General features: G+C 51.0%; 1 protein-coding gene across 1 annotated transcript in view; it reads right to left on the bottom strand.

Annotated features, from left to right (window-relative positions):
- The window catches only part of LOC144133418 (beta-1,4-glucuronyltransferase 1-like), a 271,081-nt gene that overhangs the window by 240,032 nt on the left and 5,462 nt on the right, over positions 1-25,587 (bottom strand). Inside the window, exons 2-6 of the mRNA XM_077666507.1 lie at positions 24,464-24,646; positions 13,942-14,149; positions 12,288-12,477; positions 11,277-11,700; positions 10,107-10,379 (exon numbers count right to left, since the gene is read on the bottom strand). Of these exons, the coding sequence (XP_077522633.1) occupies positions 10,107-10,379; positions 11,277-11,700; positions 12,288-12,477; positions 13,942-14,149; positions 24,464-24,523 (1,155 nt within the window). The 5' untranslated portion in view covers positions 24,524-24,646. The remainder of the gene's footprint in view (positions 1-10,106; positions 10,380-11,276; positions 11,701-12,287; positions 12,478-13,941; positions 14,150-24,463; positions 24,647-25,587) is intronic.

A 25,587-nucleotide genomic window follows, 5' to 3' on the forward strand; every position in this document is an offset into this window, starting at 1 on the left:
GCATAAGATGGCCTTAAGATTTTTGTTTTCTTTCGCATATCGCGATGCCCTTTAATTTTTTCTTTTCTTCTACAGAACGTCGCTACAACATCTCCAGCATTTTTTTTTCTTCCGTCCACCATTCGCTGCTCGCCACTTCCTATTTCATTTCCCCAAACTCACACACCGTACTGCCCACATCGTGCTGATTCCCGCAGCGCCAACAGCGAGCGCCGCTTACACTTTTCGTTTTATTCTTCGCATTTGCTCTCGGCCTTCGACCACATCTCTTCCACTCCCACTTTCACTCTCTTTCTCTATCTCGTATAAATATCCTCACAGCCTGGTTTGCCCGAAATGGCCGCCAGCTCAGGGTCTGAGACACTTTCCTTCATCCCTAAACGTATTTACTTTTCGGCAACGATGCGGGAGACGCGGCGGGCGTTCGGCGACCGTCGTCGCCGCAATCCCCATTCCCGCTGGCGGCCTGACCCATTTCGCGTCCTTCCCCGCACTCACCCTGCTCCCTGGGAATCACAGGCCGTCCCCAAGCACTCCTCCAACTCCCTCTCCCTATGTCTTACTCCCCAATAGGGAGGCTGCGGCGCAGAGGGAAAGAGGCGCCACCTTGTCGTCAGCGCCTCTTTAGCATTGCACTTCCCAGACCCGCATTTGCCCAACCCCGTACACACACAGAGGGAAAAAAAGCAGCGAAAGTTGGGCGAAGAAGAAACAGGAAACAACCAACCAAACGTGAAAAGAGCAACAATATTTTTATTCCTCTTACGCGTATAGGCGTAATCGTGCGTGCCCACGCGACATCGGGAAGTGGTCTTTCCCTCTTCTTCCCTTCACCCTCCTTTATCTCCCTATTTGCATTTTTTCTTCTTCCCGCGTTTTCCCTATTTGGGAGCGCCTGCGCGCGCCACACCATCACGGCCACTATACAACCACTTTCGGGACGTCCCTCCTTTCTTTGCTGTTTTATTTCTGGGGACCCTCTTTCGTATTTCCCTATTCTTCCCTATTTGTTAGTGTCTGCGCCGTTACCGCACCACTTTCAGGAGCGACGAAGAACAGGGAACAGCAGGGGAGAAGTGGACGACGCGTTGGGGAAACAAGAAAACAATCAACGGCCCAGCGCGGAAAGAACTTCCGCAATTTCGCAGAACTCAGGGCGAAAAAACGCACGCACACGAGAAGAGGGCAAGTGAAAAGCCAAGACGCTGCGGCTGACGAGGAGGAAAAATAAAAATAAGGGAAAACATTCTCAAAAAAGGTGGAAAGTCCGCAGAATGTGAATGTATACTGAACTGCAGGAGCATGCAGACATCAGCGTGTTCCGCAGTAAAAAGGAGCCCCAGGAACTATCCCCGGCACACAGATTATATAGTTGGCGTTGGCATAAGATCATAGGACGCCCAACATTGTTCTCTAGACTTGTTCCTGTAACTCCCTTTTTTGCAACACTGTCTTCGTTTGTTTGTTTTTCCAAGGCACCGTTCATGGCATCCGCCGTCCTCTCGGGGATATTCCTTGGTATATCTTTGTTGTCCTCTGTTCATAACTTCTGCCCTACGTTTCGCAATTATTTAGTCTTTCGTGTTCGTTCGGAAAAGCTACATTCCTAAGAGGTCCCATCCCAACGTGGCTGGCCATTTCCTCATATTCGTCGCAGCAGCCTTACTCTTTCCGTCTCCTTCCTTATCTTTTGTAATACCGCTTCCTGCCCTTTCTAAGTACAGCGGCATACCAGCGAACGCAATCGCGGTGTTTTCACGAAGCCGCGATTACATTCCTGGAAAAATGTATTCCCCATTTTTCCCTCTTCGGCTTCCCTAATAAAACCTTACACTGCTCGTTCCTTTCAAACCGTTCTTTCGACCGCTCTCCTTCCTCACTGACATTTTCCTTGCATTAGTTGTCTTCGTCTCTCCTTTCCCTCCTTCCTTCTTTATATACGTGGACAAGAACTTGAAAACGTTTCGGAGGAAGTCTGCATTCCATTCCTTAAGCGAGCGGGGTTTTTTTTCCCTTATTCTCCCTACTTTCCCGCTCGCAGTCATTCTTCCCTACGCGTCCGTGTCTCCTTTGATTTGGCTGCGAGCGCTCAACGCCTAAAGTGCCGACGATGGTTCGAATTGTTCGGGCCCTTTCGTACTGCCCCGATTCACCCCGCGTACTTCCCGGAATGTTCGCGAGGCGGGGCCTTCGTCGCCCGCTATTAGGCCTTCCCATTAAACCGTCTTCAATCGCCTATTTCCGCCAGACGTAGCCCTTCAGCGTGCGGTGCTGCTTAGACAGAACGAAGGGCGCTGTCTATGGGCGTTCTCCTTTTAGGTGTTAGTGTGCATGCGCGCGTGAGTTTAGTGTAGCGGAGGCGTATTAGCGCAAACGTACACTGGATTACTGCATTCCTGCCATCCACGAGCAGTGGCAGATGGGCGCCCCATCTGGTCACGCAGCTGCCAATGCTAGTGTGCTGAAGAGGCCCTAGAATCCGCTATACGTCTACCCTTGCACGTCTCTGCGATGCTAAAACCCCCCTATTATTATAGCACTGCTGAGGCGAACTAACGTAGACGTACACAGGACCAGTTGGGCGCCATAAGCGCAATGAAAAATGCCCGTCCAACCTGTCCGCTGCGCACGCTTAGCTGACACACAGCTGGTCTGTAACAATAAATAAATTGACTGGCTAATGGCAAGGGAAATGCACAGCAACTTCCTCACTCCAGGCGGACATCTCAACCGCGCCATCACGGAAGGGATGAAGGAAGCTACTGGGCTGTGCGATATCAATGCACGTAAAAGATCCCCAGGTGGTCTAAGTTATTCCAGAGATCTCCACTACGGTAGGCAACTCTTTCTCTTTTTCGTTCTTTCTCTCCCACCTTCCTCCCTTCCCTCATGGCGGGGTGGAGGCGTCCACCGAGAAGTGAGACAGTTACTGCCCTTTCATTAATATAGTCTCAAAACATATTTTCAATAAGGAAGAGAGAGAGGGGTGCCTAAGTGGAGAGCTCCGGTGACGTCTATGCAAACTTCAATATCTCCCAACTTTCTCCAAAGCTTTCCTTGATCCCAATGACTGTTGGCGCTCAATGACGATGAGCGCGCGCGTGTGTATGCGTGTCGTCATGCACTCAAGTTGACCTTAGGCGTAACTGCAGCCAAGGCTGGTACTTACGGCGATTCCTACAGCCAAACCAGTCACCCACTTCGTAACCGCTTGAACTGTCGCTGACTTCTCAGAAATCTACCCGTGTTTCGAAGCGGCCAAAACACAACATCACTCACACCCGCAGCTCTCAGAAATACGTACGCACCGGGCCGGCTGCAATCGCGCACCGCTCGCTGAATTCCCAGCGCACGCAAACACACACACAAAGAAATCAACGTCCGGCGCAGAGTTGCTCCCTTATTTCCCAACACGCCGCGCTCAGCGCGAGTCCTTTCGCTGAATCGCTTTTGTTCCTGGAACCACGGCAACCTTTCTTCCCCAACTTCCTCACCACATTTCCCCCTTCTACCCCTGCGAACCGCAAACACGCGCTCTCTGCCGCCTCAGGGCCCAAGAACGTTGTTCCCTAGAATTCGACCGCGCGACTACGACCACCGTTTCCGGCGAAAAAAAAATCCTCTACCCCGCAGCGACGGACGCGAATGTGGGCGCGGTCGAAACCAACCTCGACCACGGTGAAAAAGAAAAATGGAAAAGAGATAGAGAGAAGAAAGGGCGGCGCGGGGAGGGGCACGATTCTGGGCAGCAGTCAATGTATTACCGCGGTCCGTTCCTCGAATTGTATGTCTTGCACACGAGTGTGCCCCGCCGCGGTGGCTCAGTGGTTAGCGCGCTCGGCTACTGAGCCGGAGTTCCCGGCTTCGATCCCGACCGCGGCGGCTGCGTTTTTATGGAGGAAAAACGCTAAGGCGCCCGTGTGCTGTGCGATGTCAGTGCACGTTGAAGATCTCCAGGTGGTCGAAATTATTCCGGAGCCCCCCACTACGGCACCACTTTTTTCCTTTCTTCTTTCACTCCCTCCTTTATCCCCTCCCTTATGGCGCGGTTCAGGTGTCCGCCGATATATGAGACAGATACTGCGCCATTTCCTTTTCCCAAAAGCCAATTATTATTATTATTATTATTATTATTATTATTATTATTATTATTATTATTATTATTATTATTATTATTATTATTATTATTATTGCACACGAGTGCTAATAATAATAATTGGTTTTTTGTGGAAAGGAAATGGCGCAGTATCTGTCTCATATATCCTTGGACAACTGAACCGCGTCGTAAAGGAAGGCATATAGGAGGGAGTGAAAGAAGAAAGGAAGAAAGAGGTGGCGTAGTTGAGGGCTCCGGAATAATTTCGACCACCTGGGGATCTTTAACGTGCACTGACATCGCACAGCACACGGGCGCCCTAGCGTTTTGCCTCCATACAACCACAGCCGCCGCGGTCGGGTTCGAACCCGGGAACTGAGGATCAGTAGCCGAGCGCATTAACCACTGAGCCGCAGCGGGTCACACAAGTGCTACGAACCATATTTCAAGACCCTCGTGGTCTAGAAGCGAACGCACATGTCGAAGCAATGACGCTTCGCGGTTAAACACCAGCTGGAGGTGGGTTCGATTCCCGAACACGGTGTCTAACAATTAACGGCGGCGAAAACTAAAATAATAATAATAAATAAAACACCCCAGACATCGCCCATCTTGAAGGTGAAAAAGTTACAGCGAGAGTTCTCATTTCTCCTTGGATAGCTATTACTATTCCGTGAAAGCGCCAGTATAGCTCCTCTGCATCACAGCAAGCGACTGCGGAGCTCTGTGGTCTTGTATACCTTCGCGCTATTTTGGTTTGGTTTGGTTTATGGGAGTTTAACGTCCCAAAGCGACTAACGCTATGAGAGACGCCGTAGTGAAGGGCTCCGGAAATTTCGACCACCTGGGGTTCTTTAACGTGCACTGACGTCGCATACTACACGGGCCTCAAGAATTTCGCCTCCATCGAAATTCGACCCCCGCGGCCGGGATCGAACCCGCGTCTTTCGGGCCAGCAGCCGAGCGCCATAACCACCACCGCGGCGGCTGCGCTATTTGGGACACAAGGAATGGAACATTGGGCTACAACAACGCAGGGCACTGATGCGCTCCTAAGCCTCATCCAACCTTCTTGGAAAGCGCAAAGGTGGAATACCACGCACAGAAGAACCAACCAGTCCTGCGTGAAACGGTGTCGGAGATCTGTGGTTTCTAGTTGTTAGCCTTCAATCACATACTGAACATATAACCAGCGCGATTCGTAATCCCATGTTTCACGAGTTACATTGGCTAGACAACCAGTTACCGCGACCCAGTTCGCAGGTAAACAGACCCACATCGACATGTCATATTGTCAAGCTGTCTCTGTTCGACAGTCGTAAAGTTTCGGAATCACTTGTCCACCCCGTGGAGGAACGAAATAATCAAAGTTTCGTTACGACAGACATTAGGCACGTGTGCTGTTGTCACTACTACTACCACTGCTACATGTGAAACTACAAGAGAGGTGCGTAAAAGCTGCCTTAAGAAAAACAGCGCAAGAAGACGGAAGGAAACGAAGGAGAAGACACACGCCAGCAACTCGCCCAGCAACACACTTTGATGTAAAAGCTACCTCTGTCACCCCTTCGGCATTTTTCCTGCCAATTCTCACAGACTGATAGGACTCCGACCCTCTGCACAACATAAACAGCATATCAGAAAATAAACGATAAATATAATCCACTCATCAAAAAGCCCGACACGAAAACATAATATATAATTGGTTTTTTGGGGAAAGGAAATGGCGCAGTATCTGTCTCATATATCGTTGGACACCTGAACCGCGCCGTTACGGAAGGGATAAGGGAGGGAGTGGAAGAAGAAATGAAGAATTAGAGGTGCCGTAGTGGAGGGCTCCGGAATAATTTCGACCACCTGGGGATCTTTAACGTGCACTGACATCGCACAGCACACGGGCGCCTTAGCGTTTTTCCTCCATAAAAACGCAGCCGCCGCGGTCGGGTTCGAACCCGGGAACTCCGGATCAGCAGTCGAGCGCCCTAACCACTGAGCCACCGCGGCGGGTCGAAAACATGCGGCGCGATCTCGAAATCTTTGCTACGCTGATCATTCCGCTCGCACTTCCCTTTTTACTCCCCATTTTTCCATTCCTTCGTCCACCTACTCCGTCCCTAACAGCTCGTGCACAACACTTTCCGCTTCCACAAAACGCCACCACCACCGCCGTGGGGTCAGCCGCAAACCGGGAATGGGAAAGGGGGGGGGGGGGCAATGTTCAGCACGAAACACACACAAAACACCGTTCAGGGAGTCCGGCGGAATTTCGCCGCTAGAGCGTCGGCGGCGGCGACAGGTGCTACGGACACAGCACGCCCCATCCATCAGCTAGGGAAGAAGGCGGCTGGGGAAGAAGGAACGCTTCCCGAAGGGCGGCAAGCGACTGGCCTTGCCTCTCCTTTCCTTGTTCCACCTCCCTACGCCCTCGCCCCTCAGCATCCGACCGCCACAGAAGGAGAAGATGAGAGAGAAAGCGCGAGTGCAGCGACTGTACGTTACACGTGTCCGAGACAGAAAACGAGAGAGGATAAGAACGCGCAAAAATCTCTCTCCGGGGTCACGCCAAAGGTTCGCGCCAAAGAGAACAGAGGGGGCGGCGAGCGCACGACCGACGCAACGGCGTGTTCCGCTCGCTTTGCTTTGCGGTCGAACCCGACCGCGGCGGCTGCGTTTTTATGGAGGAAAAACGGTAAGGCGCCCGTGTGCTGTGCGATGTCAGTGCACGTGAAAGATAATAATAATAATAATAATAATAATAATAATAATAATAATAATAATAATAATAATAATAATAATAATAATAATTGGTTTTTAGTGGAAAGGAAATGGCGCAGTATCTGTCTCATATATCGTTGGACACCTGAACCGCGCCGTAAGAGAAGGGATTAAGGAGGGAGTGAAAGAAGGAGAGAAATAGGTGCCGTAGTGGAGGGCTCCGGAATAATTTCGACCACCTGGGGATCTTTAACGTTAAAGATCCCCAGGTAGGCGAAATTATTCCGGAGGGAGTGAAAGAAGAGAGGAATAATGAGGTGCCGTAGTGGAGGGCTCCGGAATAATTTCGTACGTTAAAGATCCCCAGGTGGGCGAAATTATTCCGGAGCCCTCCACTACGGCACCTCATTCTTCCTCTCTTCTTTCACTCCTTCCTTTATCCCTTCCCTTACGGCGCGGTTCAAGTGTCCATCGATATATGAGACAGATACTGCGCTATTTCATTTCCCCAAATAACCGAATTGCTTCGCAGTAGAGGCCACGATGATCGCCAGCTCGCACCGTGGAGGACGCGGCAGTATCATGTAAACAAGTTGTGCTCCCTGGTCTAACTCCAGAGCCAGCTTATCAAATTATAAAAGTCAAAGACCTGGACTCCAAATGAAAACATGGAACGTTCTCTTTCTTGACCTGCACGTGCACCACTTTTCGACGCGGCACCCATAAGTGGCGATGAACTTTTTTTCGACGCGGCACCCATAAGTGGCGATGAACTTTCGCCAGCGATACATCGGCATTGCATGTCATCGCAGATTAATGTGGACGCCAATTACGGCAATAATTAGTGGTGTATTGCATTAGAAACCTCTTCATCGGTCGCCAAGCAAGAATCCTAAATGTGTTCCTTCACTTTGGGGAAGCACCCAGAAGTGTCATGTCGCGAGGTATAGTCCGTAAGGCACTTGAGGCCAAACATTCACCGCTGTTTTTTTTTTTTAAACGACGGCATGTAAACATTAACGCACTGATGACTAATGCCTACCTCAGATGATGCAGACTATATTAACAAGTGTCTTACCCGCCGCGGTGGCTGAGTGGTTAAGGCGTTCGTCTACTGAGCCGGAGTACCCGGGTTAGAACCGGACCGCGGCGGCCGCGTTTCCACGTACGCGAAAGGCAAAGGGCGTCTGTGTGCTGTGCGATTTCAGTGCAGGTTAAAGATCCCCAGGTGGTTGAAATTATCCCGGACCCCTCCACTACGGCACCTCTTTCTTCCATTCTTTCTTCACTTTCTCGTTATCCCATCCCTTACGGCGCGGTTCAGGCGTCCACCGAGATATGAGTTAATCGCCATTTCCTTACCTCAAAAACCAATTTTCGTCTCATTTTTTTTTTTTTCATGAGACCTTGGTCACTCCACACTTTCAATTCAACGCAATGTTTTCTATACCCATCTTTCAAAAAATATATATACAACCCTGGAGACAAAACTCAAAGAACACCTGTTAACAGCTATCCCGGTAACCGCGAGTAGTCTGAGCATCAGGCACCTGCGAAAGTTTATAGGAACAGAGGTGGCGGTGACAACTTCCCAGACAAAATATCTTTTTTATTTTCTCTTTGGGGTTCACCATCCCGTGCGGACAGCTCGCTTGCCCCTCGCGCTTGGGGGGAAAATGATCGTGGCTCGGTTCAGGGGCCAGCGACGCCGATATGCGGAACGACAACGCAAGGTGTTCCCAGCATTAATCTCCCGGGGACCGCGGCGGCCGTCGGTGCCGCTTTATCACCGAGCGGCGACGCAGGGGTCCAGATCTGTTCTCGGCAGCTCCGAAAACACGAGCAAAAGAAAACTCGCCGGCACAGTAGCGCACCTCGCAAGCTCACTTCTGTGAGAGTGAGCGACGCGTCGCAAAACAAACGACAAATGCAAACCACTCATCGTACACATAGGACTCCTAAGGTCGAGTGTTTATGACGGAGCCCTGTAAGGCAGAAAATGCCTTATTTGCTTTATTTGTTCTTGAAGTGCACGAATGGCGAGTTCCGTGCTTCGCCGGTATTACAGCACAGGGAATATCGTGGTTTCACCTCTGGGGCTCAGAATCCCGTGTCACAATGACTCCAATGGGAGATTCAAAGGTTTCTTAAAACAGCACAAAGGGCACGGACGAAGACGCATGGAGATTTATATATATAATTGGTTTTTGGGGAAAGAAAATGGCGCAGTATCTGTCTCATACATCGTTGGACACCTGAACCGCGCCGGAAGGGAAGGGATAAAGGAGGGAGTGAAAGAAGAAAGGAAGAGGTGCCGTAGTGGAGGGCTCCGGAATAATTTCGACCACCTGCGGATCTTTAACGTGCACTGACATCGCACAGCACACGGGCGCCTTAGCGTTTTTCCTCCATAAAAACGCAGCCGCCGCGGTCGGGTTCGAACCCGGGAACTCCGGATCAGTAGCCGAGCGCTCTAACCACTCAGCCACCGCGGCGGGTACAAGGAGATTTAGAATGCGCTGTTGTACTGAAAAGAGCACGCGAAACGAGAAATAAAGCTTACGAAGGTAGAGGTGTTGGCTGGTCATGATTCTTTGAACAGCGAAAGGGACATGGACGAAGACACAAGGGGGGGGGGGGGGGGGGGGGGGGAACCGCGCCGTGCGTGTCCCCTTGTGTCTCCGTCCGCATCTTTTGCACTGCTTTAATAGTCGTAGCCAATCAAATAGCCAGCATCTCGACACCCTTGTCAAGATTTAGGGGGACAGAAGCGATGTAACTGGCACTGAAAACGGCGGATACGCTGCTAATGCACCTAGTTCCGACTAGTATCCCTGACTTTCTAATTCATCAGCCCCCTCCCGGCTCATTTATCGCCAACTCTGGAATGTTCTGTCCCGGCATTCTGATTGAAAGTAGTGATGTCGACGGTGATGTTGGATGTCGCGGGTTTGGTTCAAGTTTCCAGTTTTAGCTTTTGTTCTCGCATTCGGTGCGCTTTAAAGTGCAAGCCTGATACTAGGTCGGAGTCTCTTTTTTTCTTTCCTTTCTGCGCAACAAAGATCTCACAGTGGAAGTGGCGGAAGCTTTCTGCACCCCCTCGCCACAGTCCGAAGAGCAGGTGTTTTGACATTACCTGCGTTCCTCGTTCCACGTTCCTCGTTGTGTCCATCTAACTCAAGGACGGCGGCAGTGGCGCGATATCTGCACCTGGTCGCCGCAGTCCGAATAACAGGTGTTTTGACATCATCCGGCCGTACCCGATAGAAAGGTCTATCTATGCTGGTCGGCCTACCTGACTGATGCGGTTGAAGCCGTACTGGCGGAAGCGCTCGTCGTAGAAAGGCGCCGAGTTGCGTCCGAAGTAGAAGGGCTCCCAGGGGTCGCGCCACAGAACCTCGAAGAGCACGGCGAGCCGGTCTCCGGGAGGCTCGCGCTGCCACGCCTCGTAGTCGGTGTGCTTCTGGCACTTCCAGCACAGCTCCAGGTAGAAGGGCCGTGCGTCCATCGCCTCCACCCGCTGCAGCAGCGATGCCTTGTCACGAGGAGAGGGCACGCCCTCACGCACCTGCACATCATCATCATCATAATTTATTGGCGCTTAATGATTCGTAGTGGGGTATTACATATACCCCACAAGTCGTAAGGAGTTGGAGGGGGTGGGCTGAAGGGAGGGACGATCTTATTGAAAATTGCGTCGTGGCACCGTCCCGGAGCGACTGCGCGTGCGCTAAGCGGTGTGAGCACGAGCCAGGAGCCCATAACCGGATTTTCCCGAGGGACCTGCTTAGCGGCCTTTACCAACTCCACGTGGTTATGGCGTTCGGCTCCCGAAACCAAGAACGGGAAATCAAATCTCCCGCCGCGGTGGCTCAGTGGTTAGAGCGCTCGACTACTGATCCGGAGTTCCCGGGTTCGAATCCGACCGCGGCGGCTGCGTTTTTATGGAGGAAAAACGCTAAGGCGCCCGTGTGCTGTGCGATGTCAGTGCACGTTAAAGATCCCCAGGTGGTCGAAATTATTCCGGAGCCCTCCACCACGGCACCTCCTTCTTCCCTTCTTTCACTCCCTCCCTTGTCTTTTCCGTTACGGCGCGGTTCAGGTGTCCAACGATATATGAGACCGATACTGCGCCATTTCCTTTCCCCCAAAAACCAATTATTATAAACCAATTATTATGATCAAATCACGGTCGCGGCGGCCGCACTTCAATGAAGGCGAAATCTTAACACGCCCGCCAGGTGTGCCATGTCAGTGCAAAAGAAGAGGAGGTCTAAACAGGTCTGGAGCCCTCCACTACGACGATTTTAACTACTTTTCATTTTTCCCTCCATCCATCTGCCCTTCTGCCACGACGAGGTTGAGGTGTCCACGGAGTTTGAGACAGTTACTGCTGCACATTTCCTTCGCTCAGGGCCAATTATTATTACCAACTCTCCGTTGCGGATGACTCGTGGAGCCTCACCTCGAAGGCGGGCGCCACGTAGACGGTCTTGTCGTCGCGGTGCGACTCGACGAAGAGGCGGTTCTCGCGGGCGAACGCCACGAACATGGAGTGGAGGCCGTCGTTGGGCAGCAGGTCCACGTCCAGCACCAGCACGAACTCGGTGAGCGCGTTGCGGCGCGCAACGTTGCGCAGCAGGTTCACCGGGTACGACACGCCCAGGTCGTAGTTGTCCGGCCCCGGAACCGAACGCTGCAGGCGCGCCGCCAGCGAGTCGCACGACGAGCCGCCCAGGGGCGACACGGGCGTGGCGGTGTCCGGAGAGGCGCCGCCCACGCCGCCGCTGCTGACCTCATCCTGAGGGAGGAGGATGTTGGAGGTGTCCGGCGGCTGGTGCGAGCCGGGGCTGTTGAGCGGGTAGACCAGGTGGAAGCTCGCGTTGTACCTGCAACCACCGCGGGAAGACACGCGGCCAGTGGACGACTTTAACACCTAAATAGGCGAAACGCACAGGCGCCCGTGTGCTGTCCGATGTCAGTGAATAATAATAATAATAATAATAATAATAATAATAATAATAATAATAATAATAATAATAATAATAATAATAATAATTGGTATTGGGGGAAACGAAATGGCGCAGTATCTGTCTCATATATCGTTGGACACCTGAACCGCGCCGTAAGGGAAGGGATAAGGGAGGGAGTGAAAGAAGAAAGGAAGAGAGAGGTGCCGTAGTGGAGGGCTCCGCAATAATTTCGACCACCTGGGGATCTTTAACGTGCACTGACATCGCACAGCACACGGGCGCCTTAGCGTTCTGCCTCCATAAAAACGCAGCAGCCGCGGTCGCGTTCGAACCCGGGAACTCCGGCTACTGATCCGGAGTTCCCGGGTTCGAACCCGACCGCGGCGGCCGCGTTTTTAACTGGAAGAATAAGAATGAGGCGTAGCGCATATTCCGCAGCACCGCAAGCTGCACCCCACCTCTCTCGACTTCCCAGTGAGAGTGCCCCCGACTGCGTCCCTCACCTAAGCGCAGGCACGCATCGGCGGAGTTGCACCAGCACCTCGACGACCAGCGCCAGGTGCTGCCGGGGAGCGAACACGGTGACGGCCAGTGGTCCCCGCCAGCGCTCGCTCAGCGCCACCAGGTAGTGCAGGTGGTTGGCCGTGCTCTGCGTCACCAGGGTCACGTCGGGGCGGACGTGGTTCCGGTAACCTGTTCCCAATACGGCTTGTTATGCAGCAGAAGGTAGAAGCTCTTACGCGACCATGGCTAATTATCGTTTGTGTGTTTCCATCTCTGTAATGATGCATAACCCACTAGAATACATGGATCACCCCGTGGCATTCGCCTACGACCGCTAAATAATTTATATTTGAATTTAGCCTTGACGCTGTTTTGGTTTCGGTTTCATCAAACGAACAACGGCTGTGGCGAGCTGGGAGTTTTTAATTTATGTGAAACAAAAACAAACTGCAGCATAACCGCTCATACGTCATTTGCAGTCATTCCGGCTCTTGCAGCAAGCTGGCCTAAGCGCTGTAGTGAATTAAAGCTACACGTATTAGCGATTAAATTGCAGTTTTTTTTTCGTCTTTCACGTGACCTAACAACACTCCTAACGTGTCACAGCCATCGTTCAGCTGATTAACCCGAAACAGCATCAAGAAGAAATTATAAATTATTTAGCAGTCGTAGGCGAATACCACGTGGTGAACCATATTTTCTAATGTCTTTTGCGTTATTACAGACAAGGAAACACACGAATAAAATTACGTGTCTATGGTTATTTCTTTCAACGGCCTCTGGTTTCGTGTTGAGGCAGCTGGATCCGCTACACTATAGGCAAATAAACAAGTAACACTGGCGCTGCCCAGTCGGAAAAAAACGACAGTATCGTGCCAAAAATATGACAATGTTTTGCAGTTTTGTAATAACGACAGATATTTCTGTTGTTTCGTACCGTTTTTGTGTAGTATTTTTCAGTAGTGTGCAGTTCTGTAGTACTTTTCCGTAGATACACGATATTCTGTTGTTACGACAAAAAAAAACTGTTTTTACTATAAGTTCTTGGTCAAAAACATTACAGAAAATCTATTGTGACGCCATAGAGTTCTCTGTTGTGTTTTACGACTGGGTGCGCCGATGGAAAAATTAGCAGTGGCTTAATTTGGCAAACCCTGAAATTCAGCGAGAAGCAAGGATTTTGCTAAGCGTCTGAGGCTCATCCAGGCAGCTCCGCTACACGCTCGCGACGGCCGTTCTATGGACGTCTTATCGCATGGTCTTAGGACACCCCCACCGGATGTCACCACGTGGCTTCGCATCACCCCATCGAATGTTCTAAAGGTCAGAGGTCAACCGAAAACCAGCCAATGTCAAAGGGCTACCTAAGGTCATGGGTCAAGGTCCGCGGTCAACGATTCGACACCGCAACTGTACCACATATGCTCATACACGGCTAACGTGGTTGGGGCTGAAGGTCGTTCAAGGTCATTCTTCGGCCTACGCTACTACTTCTTTACCTAGCGTAGTGAAGCTTTTCGCTTCAAAAACACCTGAGGATGCCGTAACGAGCGAGCCACCCGCGAATGGAGACTGCACGGGTCTTCACCTTGCTGCCATAGAGAGAGAGAGAGAGAGAGAGAGAGAGAGAGAGAGAGAGAGAGGAGGGCTCACCCAGCAGGCTGTCGGCCCGGGCGAGGAAGTTGACGATGTGGAACTCTCCGCTGGAGTCGAGCACCGCGCTGCGGCGGATGGCGGCCAGCATCTGGCTCCGGTCCTCGAAGGCATCCCGCTGAGCCAGCGACGAGTCCGAGCCGCCGGCCGACGCCGCCCCGCGGCTCTTGCGGGCCTCGAGCCGAGACAGCAGCGCGATGTGCACCACCTGCAAGCACGCCGGGGGCAGGGAGAGCTGTCAAGGCATATGGGGCCATGGGCGCACGAGTGCACGTGCAGTGCCTGCCAGCTGCCATAGGGAGCTTCAGAGCGACTCATATACGCAGGAGAGATGACCGCTGGTCTATTAGCCTAATAGGAAAGTGCGAGTGCGAAGGTTCCTCGTGGGAACTCGTGGAGGACCATCGACAGGCCCAATACATAAGGCTCACACAAACTTCCACAGGCCGGTATATCCTGGACTCCCTCGGAATCAGAATACTGGCCAACAGTTCAACCACCCTCGCTATTCCTCAACCCCTTCACCGAGAGTTGGTCATCGAGCCACTGCCAAAAAATATGCACCCCTCCCACCATGAGCAGCGCCGCAGAGCCCGTGCGAAGGCACTCCACCGAGTGTGCGGCTCCGAGCCGGATGCCGTATGGGTGGACGCTGCCTGCACAGGTGACGAAGCAACCGCAGCTGTTGTGGACTACCCTTCACCTGACCTCCTCACACTACTTCTCCCCACCAGACACCTCCCCAGAGGCTGCACGAAGCCGCTCCGCAGAGGAAGTCCAGTATATTTTAACAGACTCTAAAACTGCAATTCTAAATTTTGCGCGAGGCCGACTCCATGTCCCTGCTTTTGGCATACTGGCCTCGCCCGATGCACCCCCACCCCGCCAAGTGGAGCTGATATCTGTGCCTGCGCACTCCGGAAATCCCGGGAACGAGGCCGCCAACCTTTTAGCCCTGGGGTTCTTTAAACCGGGCTCGGGTGATAATAATAATAATAATAATAATAATAATAATAATAATAATAATAATAATAATAATAATAATAATATAAAATTATTAATAATTGGTTTTGGGGGAAAGGAAATGGCGCAGTATCTGTCTCTCATCTCGGCTGACACCTGAACCGCGCCGTAAGGGAATGGATTAAGGAGGGAGTGAAAGCAGAAAGGAAGGAAGAGGTGCCGTAGTGGAGGGCTCCGGAATAATTTCGACCACCTGGGGATCTTTAACCCTCGGATGGCCTCGGATCAGGGATTCACGAAGGAGCGCATGCAGTCATTCAGCGAGATGACGCAGGCCTATACAGAGCCTCGCGCCAGCACTACCCTCCGCCCCACCCCTCCCTAGATAACAAACATGCAACGCTCTTGCGCACACAGAGATACACACACTCCCCTCATCCCTTACCCTAGCCCACTATAATCCCTCCTTCCCCATTCCTGCCTGCACCCTGTGCGCAGAACCATTCGCCTCTTCCCTCCACATCCTCTCCACCTGTGGCCCGAATCCCTTTCCAATAATAAGAGTTTCTCTCTCTCTCTCCATCTGCTAAGCTTTTTGAGGGAAGTTTCCACAAGACTGCTTTATGTCCATATAAAGAAATCGTACCCTTGCTATTTATATGCTCTTCTTCTCCACTAATAAAATTCAGTTGAAGTCAGCGCTTGCCACGCCTGTACCTCTCCATTCGTGTTCGTCCAATGAGCTGTTTTTTTTCGTTAATCATGCGGTATTTTATTTATTTATTTTTTTCATTTTCATTAAACCGCACGCACATTCCAGAAGTCGCCCAGTGTGCAAGGACCACGGACACTGGCGCCCAAGTCCATAAGCTTCATGCCTCAGACGTCGCGTTTAAGCAGCACAAAAAATGGTCTTCGAGACGGAGCAAAACCCTCGCATTCACCTCTAAAACACGCGTCTCGCTGAAAATGTGACCCAGTGTACACCACGCGCGCGATTTCCGCCAACAGAAGTCAGCGTCGAACCCCAACACCAGCGCCGCAGAAGCACCGTGACACCCGGCCTCTTCCGGGAACGCCCCCATATACACCGTCGTGCCTGAACAGAAACCCGAGCGATTCGCTCACCTAGCGCGCGTACCCATCGTCGAAGCCACACTCTTCCTTTAACGTGACTCCCTGAGGCTGGAGCGCAAAGCGTTTCGCCCCGTTACGTACGGCACGTGTGTAGCATCCGCACCGTCACCCGATGCGACGTGTTTGCACGATGCACGCGCCAACGAGCTTCGAGGAAGCCACTCTTCAGGGCACGCGCGGGCGGACTTCGTGACGCCGACGTACGGGCTCACCGCTAATTGGGGTCTGGTCCCGCCACGTGCCCCAAGGTGCTGGGGGCACGGGGTCCGCACGCAAACGTGACGGCATTTCCATCAAAGACGGCTCGACGCGGAATTCCATTACAGCAGCTTCAACGCCGCGAGCTTCGACGGGGGGCGCTTTCTATACACAATTCGATATACCGAACGATAATTCACGTCGCGTACCTTATCTTCGTTTTTGTGCCGGTGCTATCGCGCCCTTCCGACGCGCACCTCAATGTGTTCATTACCCACTACCACGCTCTGTGGGTACCGCGGCTGACACAGTCGACCCACAAGCTTAACGGGCCGTCTCCCACTGAATGAGACATGGAAGTAATGAATATAAAATGCGACAGTTTGCAGCTGCCCCGAGGTAATAACTGAGTATAAAAAAGCCCTTGCCCTGTGACTCCTTCTTCATTAAACGTTTCATGTCAAGGTTTCGGCATAGTTCGCGTAGCAATGCTGTTGCTGAACACCGCCAGTTTTCGCACATTGGCCGTGACGAAATGGAATGGGGCCCCCGAAACCCCTGGCCCGTCACATAAGGGTCATACGAGCATCCTATACTGCGCTTGTATACACCGACGATCTGTTTGTTCGCGTATATGAGGTGCGTACACAGGACGTTCTGCTTCCTCAACTGCAACTCCTTCGTTACACTATATGGAACTGCAAGATGCAGCATTCAAATGAAACTTCGCAATGTCTTCCTTCCAACAAGATCTAGCCACGTCACTTTACGATATCGATATCGATAACGATATCGTCAGCTGTGGGCCTTCTGCAGCGGTGCAATATAGCCGCTGCATGACGTCACTAGCGAAGCAGTCTGCTGGAGACCTCTTTCGCGCTTGCGAACAGCGCGAACCTCTCGGGTGTTCAATGTTCATTCATCTCGGAAGACGGACAAAGGCCCCAGGGCTCGAATTCCGGACCGTGATATGGGCAAGGAATAGCAGCAGCCGCCCTCACTCTCCTATAAGACAACTTTTCAGATACTATAGTCGGATACAACTCAAGAAAAAGCGGCTTTTCCCCGTCAAAGCACCCCCTTCCAGCCAATGGCGTCGGCCGGTTCTCGTGAACCTGAGCGTGACAATGCACGAATTGGCGTGACAGAGCAGGGAGGCAACTTTCCCCGACAAGGCAGGGAGGGGAATATCCCCATTCATCTCCCTGCGTGTCGCTCCCTGCATTGTCACGCTAGCAGGTTCATGAGAATCAGCCGGCGCCATTGGCTGGAAGGGGGTCCTATGACGAGGAAAAGCCGCTTTTTTCTTGAGTTGTTTTCTTGACGTTCTTTATGGACCGACCTTCTATGGAGTGCCCGGCTCTCAAGGCGCAAATTAATGCTGCAGTATTTATGAGTACGTTGTTAACGGAGAAGAGGAGCCTAAATCAGTAAGGGAAGACGAAGGACTCCGGGGAAGAAAAGCTCGGGTTGAAGCCCCGTGTGCATCCTCTTTTCCTTCAACTCCACGGTGACCTGGTGCCTATAACAGCTTCTTCCGTGCAGCTGTAGTCCTTCATTGACTAAGAATTTTGCAGGCTAGCGGCGTCAGGACCCTTGCCTTACGCATGCGCACGTAGTCACAGAGATGGATATCTCCGTCTCTGTGGCTGACATGCACATGCGTAAGGCAGGGTCCTGACCGCAAGGCAGCGCGCAGAGTCAGTGTAACCGACGCGTGGTTCGTTGGTTTCTACCGATAACTTCGTCTGGAACGAAAACTGGGCGAATTGATATTGGTCAACCGTGTGCTGGAACAGATGATGAACCTCGACACAAGAGCACAGAAACAAACGACACAGCGCTCATTAACAAGTCGTGTTCTATTGAAGAATTGCTACGTAACCCAAGCACGTGAAGTGACAGGGATTGCAAAGGCAACTTCAGTATTACAGTTCGCATACTCGATGCAAAGACCGAACGGCAAGGAGCTGGCACATCCGAATTAAAGCTTATTTCGCTTTTTCTCTCTCCAGTCATGTGCTTAAAGTGTCTGGAATATGTCAGTCAAGCGGCAGGCAGCAAAATTTGAAACGATAAAATTTCGCTGCATGCAAGAGTAAAACTTCTACCATCGGTCGTATCTGCCTATAGCGGGTAGATGAACATACTACGCTCTACGGTATTCCGGCCGCGCCGCCCACGCCAAGCGGCGCTCTTCAATCACGGAAGAGTGACGACGCGATCCCCGCCCACCAGGGCCGGCCTGCTCTCATCCATCCTGGCAGCAGGAGGAGGAGGAGGAGGTTATGAGGAAAGGAAAGGCGCGGAACTGTCTCACTCTGGGGCGGCCCTGGCCTCGCTCGGGCCATCCACGTTTCTCGAGCGCGCGCATGTACGAACTGCGCACACTTTGCAGCAGTTGCCGGCTGGCTGCATGCATGCACGGGGACTGCGATTAAAACCTCGTTAAAAGTAAGCCGGCTACAACGAAACAACGCCTATAACGAAAGAAATGAAGTTCCTTTTTCAAAGTCCCGGTTTATAAGAAATTGCGAAAATGAGAGTTTAACAAGAACCTTCCGTGCCCAAGGATAACACAAACCACTACTCCACCGTGCTTAAAAAAGAATAGTAAGCTAACGTTGCGCACTGCGCTAGCTGTTCCCGTCGAAACGACATGCAACGCTTCTTGGCGCTTGCTCAATGCAACGCGTGTCGCAGTGAAAATCTCCCCGGCACGCCGTAGCGGAGGTGTTTAACGAAGTCAGACACCGCTTACACCCTTGTAATGTACTAATCTGCGGATACATGCAATCGAACCCCGTTATAACGAAATAATGAATATAACGAAGGAATGGCGATTCCCCTTGGAAGCTCGGTCAATACACGGGCTATAACGAAGCTACGCTTATAACGAAGTAATCGCCGGGACCTTCCAACTTCGTTATAACGAGGTTCAACTGTATAGGTGATGTGTGGATATAACGAAACGTCCACTGTAACGAAGAAACAGAAACCCTTACCAGGAGCGAGCGCTAGCGGGTTAGCAGATAGCGCCATTTTAAGGAAAAGGCGCCGATGTTGCCGTGTGCAGAGGCAGCACTTGGAGAGTGAATCGACAGTGCAAAACAACAGGGGCCAGACAAGGAAGCGGCATCTATAGGCGGTGTCAAATCGTGAAATGGGTGGCTGCTTGACACCTTATAAAATATAGTTCAGATACTTATATGTAATTGCCTGATAACTGAAAAAAAAAAAAAACATCTGCAATTATTTTTGTGCATAAAAAATATTTCGAAGCACAAAAATATTCCTGATTCCGAAGATGTGGACTTCCGCGACTATATATGCATTGCTCCTTTGGCTAACTTTGGTTAAGAAAAACTGGAAATATATCACGGGCAGATGACTGAAAGCTTATACAGGCTATCTATGGTTGCTGTAGAGTGCGCCAGTTATTCTGGTTGTTTCTTAAAGATTCTTTTATTTTTCTGAAATTTCGTAAAAATGACGCGGGGATTTTTTTTTCTAAATTTGGGCGTTTTTACCTAAAAGAAGAAATTCGCTATAACAGCAAACGTTTAACGCTGCGTTTACAGAAACTTGCTTACTAAATAATATAAAAAAAATTTGACGCATATGAAACGGATGAAGAAATAATGCGCCAACTTCGGGAAATCACTGAACCGTAAGAAATTTGGGTATCGATTTAAAAAAGTTCATTTGTGATATTACCTCATGGTAGTTTTACCATTCCTGATAGCAGGTAAGTTGAATGCGGCGCTAAACGTTTGCCGTCATAGCTCATTTCTTTTATTTTTTAGATAGACACCTCCAAGGTGAGGAACAAAACATTCCGTGCGCCATTTTTGCCAATTTTTAGAAAAAAAGAAGAAACTTCATACATCGTCCAAAATAACTGGGCACACGTCCTAATATATTTCCAGTTGTTCGTAACAAAAAATTTTTCGTGTCTGAAATATTTTTTTCTGAATAAAAATAATTGCGCACCCCTTCTTTCCAGACACCAGGCAATTGCATATAAGATAAGTAAATCTAAGAGGTCAGCCGGCCACCCATTACAAGATCTCATCAGAAATCGCCCACCTCTATAGCATTGCCGAGCGGCACGCATTGCACAATTCATCGCGTTTCGCTTTGTCAAGGCGGTACAAGCTTTCAAACGACGACGCGGTTCACTTAAAAGCTCTCTTCGAACGAATTTATTCTATCTATCTATTACGGGTCCAATTGGACTTATTTTTGGAAATGTGGCGGAGAGTTTGAAGGTTGCTTCACTTCCACCACCGGCTGACCCGGTATTGCACTACCTCCGGGATCGGCCTTGTCTTTAGCGCGTCTTTACTATCCTTTCTTTCCTTCCCATCTTTCAACTCTCCTACTATCTGCACGTGGTAGCGACTGTGGCTCGGCTAGAGCCAGTGAGCAGGCCTGTGCACTTTCCTTTTCTTTCTTCCTGCCAACAACAGACAGACAGAAAGGCGCTAATGAATGTCCCGAGAAATAAACTCCACAAGAAACTTCCTTACTATGCCACATGTGCATGCTCATTAATTAATTCAACGCTTAAATTTGCTTAAAGGGAATATGAACCACTCTTTGATACTTCCACTAGATACTAGGATTCGAATGTATGAAGCCTGTAATCAAAGCATGCCAAGTATTTTCTGCGCTAGCATTTAAAATGATGATGTAATCACCAATTAGGGCTAAGGCTTCTCCTTACAGCATCGCAGCAGTGCGGAGAAACCATCACGGGCGGCGAAATTTCAAATTTCCGAGTCTCTTTCGCCCGCTCTTTGGAACTGCGCAAAATGATCCGCCTCCGGCGGAGTCGATACAGCTCCCTTTTCCCGAGCGGTGGGAGGCCGTGCTTGTCAGCTCGGGTCCTAACATTAAAGCACGGGCAATCGAGCGGGCCAATGAGGTCGTCGCCAGCCATGAGCCAGCGGCCATCTAATATGTGTCTCCTGCAACCTGCTTTCGACGCAATAAATTTTTTACCATCCAATCGCCCACACCTTTCCAAGCATCGTCGGATAACGCCAAGCAACGCTGCGATGGCTTTGCATTCGGTGGTTGTGGCTTTCTTCCTTCAAAGCAAGCGTTCCAATGTAGCAAATGTGTACCAGCGTCGTAGATGACGTCATCATGCGACCCACCCTGCAGGTTTAGCGCTCTGCGGAGAATCCTGAAGACCGTCCCGGCTTTAATCTGCGATTACAGCCACCATTTCGAATGCTAGTTTAAGAATAATTCGATTGCCGCACCTTCAAGTTTCACACGTTCGAGCCCTTTAAGCGCACCGAATTCTAAAACTTCTTCCGTTGTCCTATAAGTAGCGCCAGAGAACCACCCTGCTTCAAAGGGGATTCCGCTAAGCTTCATTCACATGCATCCATTCGGCTCCGATTTGTCCGTGATCCATCCCAGAGCGTGAAAGAAAACGAGACAAAGACTCGCATTTCCCCTTCCTTAGAACAGTTGCTGCTTGATTTGGAGAGAATAGGGCGCTCGGCTACTGATCCGGAGCTCCCGGGTTCGACCCCGACCGCGGCGGCTGCGTTTTTATGGAAGAAAAACGCCCTCCACTACGGCACCTCTTTCTTCCTTTCTTCTTTCACTCCCTCCTTTATCTCTTCCCTTACGGCGCGGTTCAGGTGTCCAACGACATATGAGACAGATACTGCGCCATTTCCGCTCCCCAAAAGACAATTTATTATTATTATAAAATGGCTTTACCGGAAGTACAGATGCGGATAGCGGTGTTTTAGATCGTGACCGCCAGGCCCCTTTCACGTGGCTACGGTAAACAAGTATGGATCCCAGAAAAATTTCCAAGGACCATAACGTAAGTAGCCCATGTAAAGCGTACATGATTCAGACTTCAGAAAAGCGTCGAAAAAAACCGTTTCGACGGACTTGTTAGGAGGACGTGCGAAGAAGGTCTCCTTGAATCATTACAAGAGCTCATTTCGCGTACTGCATCAGCCAAAGGTCCTCTAACACGGAACGAATCTTGATTACACCAGAAAAAGACTTTACAAGATTGGGTCAGTAGACTGGGGGTAAAACTGCTCCGTACGCGTACTGTCACTAAAACAGAACTCACCGTCACTCGAATTAAGCCCTGTCCTGTTTTGCGGGAGCCGTGCTCACTGTTTCCGAACAAATCTTACATTACGTATCCATATCGCTGTCTGTCACTACAGGCTGGGCTTTTCATCCGACTACGTCACAAACACACCGAAATGAATCCCATTGAACACAAATGTTTCTGGCTTTGGAGAAACGTCTCAATCAGAGGCTCTTTCACGGGCTCCATCGTTAACTTACGCCAAATCACATTTGGTAAAGTGTGGCAATGATGTGGATCGGTTAGGTGACTTACTATAGGTTAAACTGCAGAAAATTACAAAGAACAGCAATACACATCACCCGTACAAGCGCACTAGCAGTATATTGGTTTTCCGCTAGTCCAATGTTTAGGCGAATCCCCCTAAGGTGAACTATATTTGTAATAAGGGAGTAATTACTCATTGCCATCCACCCAAGCGCAGCCGTACGGCTACAAAGTAAAGCTATACATCTGCTAGCCAGTACAGATCAACCATTGGGGCAAGGGGGGCACGCTACGGTCCAATTAACTATTACGGTCCAAGCAACTATTTAAAAAAATGAGCCTTCGTAGCTGACATTACGCGCCAACTTCCGACTGTAACCTCTCTTCCCGAAAACCTCCCAACTTCGGACACCGGGGACGCGATACAGTCCATCATCGACGGCTCCCTCCCCGTGCACGAGTCCTCTCATCAAGCACGGGGCATTCCTTCACCCTGGCCAGTGGCGAAAGACGGCGGCAAGAATAACAATGCCATCGTCACGACGAGGGCCGGGGGAAAATGATTAAGCCGAGGATACAATCTACACCAAAAGGAAAGAGTACGGCGGCCCCAACACGTATGAAGGGAACCGACCGTTAATTAAGAATCACGCCCGCCTCTCTCTCTCTCTCTCCTTCTTTCTCTCTCTCTCTTTCCGCAGAGCTGTGGAGTGTGCACGGGCGAGGCAGTGCAGAGGCGTGAAGAACGAACGAAGAATGAACAAAGGCCCGGCAGCAAGGAGCGATGAATGATCTGGCGGGGCGCCATCTTGACGCTGACTGGTGGGCGGGGTGAGGAGGCGCAGAGAGAGAGAGAGGAAGAAGGAGACGGAGATGATGGCTCGGCACGCCAAGGCGCCAAACAAAGCAGGCAGAGCTCGAGGGCTGCCCTCACGTATGGAGGCGGCGAGGAAACGTGCTAGTCATCGCGTTATTGCAGTTCCTTTGCTTGTCACTCTGGCTTCGGTCCTCCCTAATTATCATTGAGCACTACCCCCTCCACATCCAACTCATTTTGTCCATTGCTTCTTGCGATGCGCACTGGATTGCTTACATGTGCTTCGAAACGTTTCCGGCGTTGAGGTGTTGAGATTGAACGGAGACTTGGTATTCGCAAACAATGCAGCCAGGACTTGGAGTATTCCTCCATTGAAAGGTGGAACCTGTCATACTATATTATAGATACAAAGCCCGTAATAACGTACGATATCCTTCAACAGCAACTTATAATAAACAAAAATGTTACAAGCGAGGATGCCAAACTAATAGATAGCTCTCGTGCATACATAGGCTGCAGTTTACACAAACCGAAAATGAGAGGTATAACAGACAGCACTGGACAAGTGTCGCTCAGTGCGCTGGTTCGAATGCCCAATGACTGGGGGATTTTTTAAAATTATTTTTTCGGGCATCGCGCAGTTTCGATCCCTGCTCTAAGCCTTTTTACCGGCATTCCCGGTAATACCCTTCAGATCAGCTCTTCCTTGCCTAGTCCGAAAACGGACAGGGTGCTGCAATGAGCCCGCTTTTGTAAATACGCGACAGAGCCTTGCTAATTTAGCCGTGCTCTGGGGTCCGGTAGCACGCGTCGATAGCTCGTAACCGAAGAGATGGTGGGCGGCCCATGAAAAACAAAAAGATCCGAAGCAAGCAGACGGCCCTCATCACTGTGATGGGCTCGTATCCTGCAGCCTACCTGCGGAAATGATGATCGACACGGACGTCATCAGAGACAGCGCGTATGTGTACGCAGTATAATGGCGGCTGGGCATGGCGGTGATGATAACGACGGGTCGTGCATTTGTCCGTACGTACTGTGCACACGTACAAGCATCATACCTGCAGGACGGCGATGACGAGGACCAGAAGCACGATGAGGCTCCTCCAGATGGCAGGCATGTCCGACGGCGCATGCTCTACACGCGGGAACAAGGCGATGACGTCACTTCCGCCGGCGCCCTTCCGCCTCGACTCCGTCGCGCCATCGGCGGGCAGACAAGACGCGCGGCAGCGTCCGTCGACCTGCGAGAAAAGCACGCAGAGTAATGCGTTCACGGTGGCAGGTAATACGTCACTTCCGGAAGAGAGGCTTCAGCCATGGTTACGCAATCCCGCCTGTATACCGCGCCCGGTCGCCATGCGCAAACCGTATAATCGGCACAATTCGCTTTCAGGACTTTTGCGCATCGTTATCTTTTAGGGCAGCCTTTAAAGAGGCTACTGTCCGCTCTGGACCTCGTTAAGGCAAACGAGGTGCAACGTAACTTAGAATTGGTACTACCGGACAGCGGCATATTTAACCCTCTTTCAATATAAACTTTGCACCAACACTTTACTCCCATCTTTCAACTCCTACTATCTGCACGTGGCAGCGATTGTGGCTCGGCTTGAGCCAGTGAGCACGCCTGTGCACTTTCCTTTTCCTTCTTCCTGGCAGCAACAACAACAACAACAACAACAACAACAGACAGACAGACAGACAGACAGACAGACAGACAGACTACGCTATGTTCCGCGAGTTTCGCCGACCTTGTCGCTTTCACCTTCAGCGACCTTCAGCGCGTGGCGTGTGAAGCTGCGCGGACACCGATGGAGAGCGGGAGTCTCGAAAGCCAAGGAAAGGCGCATAACTGGCTCCTTGGGAAAGTGTACACCTCAGTCGCGCTTTAAGCTACGTGGCGGTGTTGACAGATGTGCGCTGCATGCGTTGGCAGTGACAACGTTGTGGCAGAAACGCGGCACAGAAGCAGCGGTGTCTCAGTGGTTAGGGCACTTGTCTACTGAGCCGCAGTACCCGGTTTCGAAACACGACGTTGGCGTTGACGACGATCTATGATGATTTTGAGAAGCGGAAGGCGCATAACTGGATCCGCCGCGGTGGCTCAGTGGTTAGGGCGCTCGAGTACTGATCCGGAGCTCCCGGGTTCGAACCCGACCGCGGCGGCTGCGTTTTTATGGAGGAA

The sequence above is a fragment of the Amblyomma americanum genome, chromosome 5 (assembly GCF_052857255.1).
Source record: "Amblyomma americanum isolate KBUSLIRL-KWMA chromosome 5, ASM5285725v1, whole genome shotgun sequence".
Classification (NCBI taxonomy): Eukaryota; Metazoa; Arthropoda; class Arachnida; order Ixodida; family Ixodidae; genus Amblyomma; species Amblyomma americanum.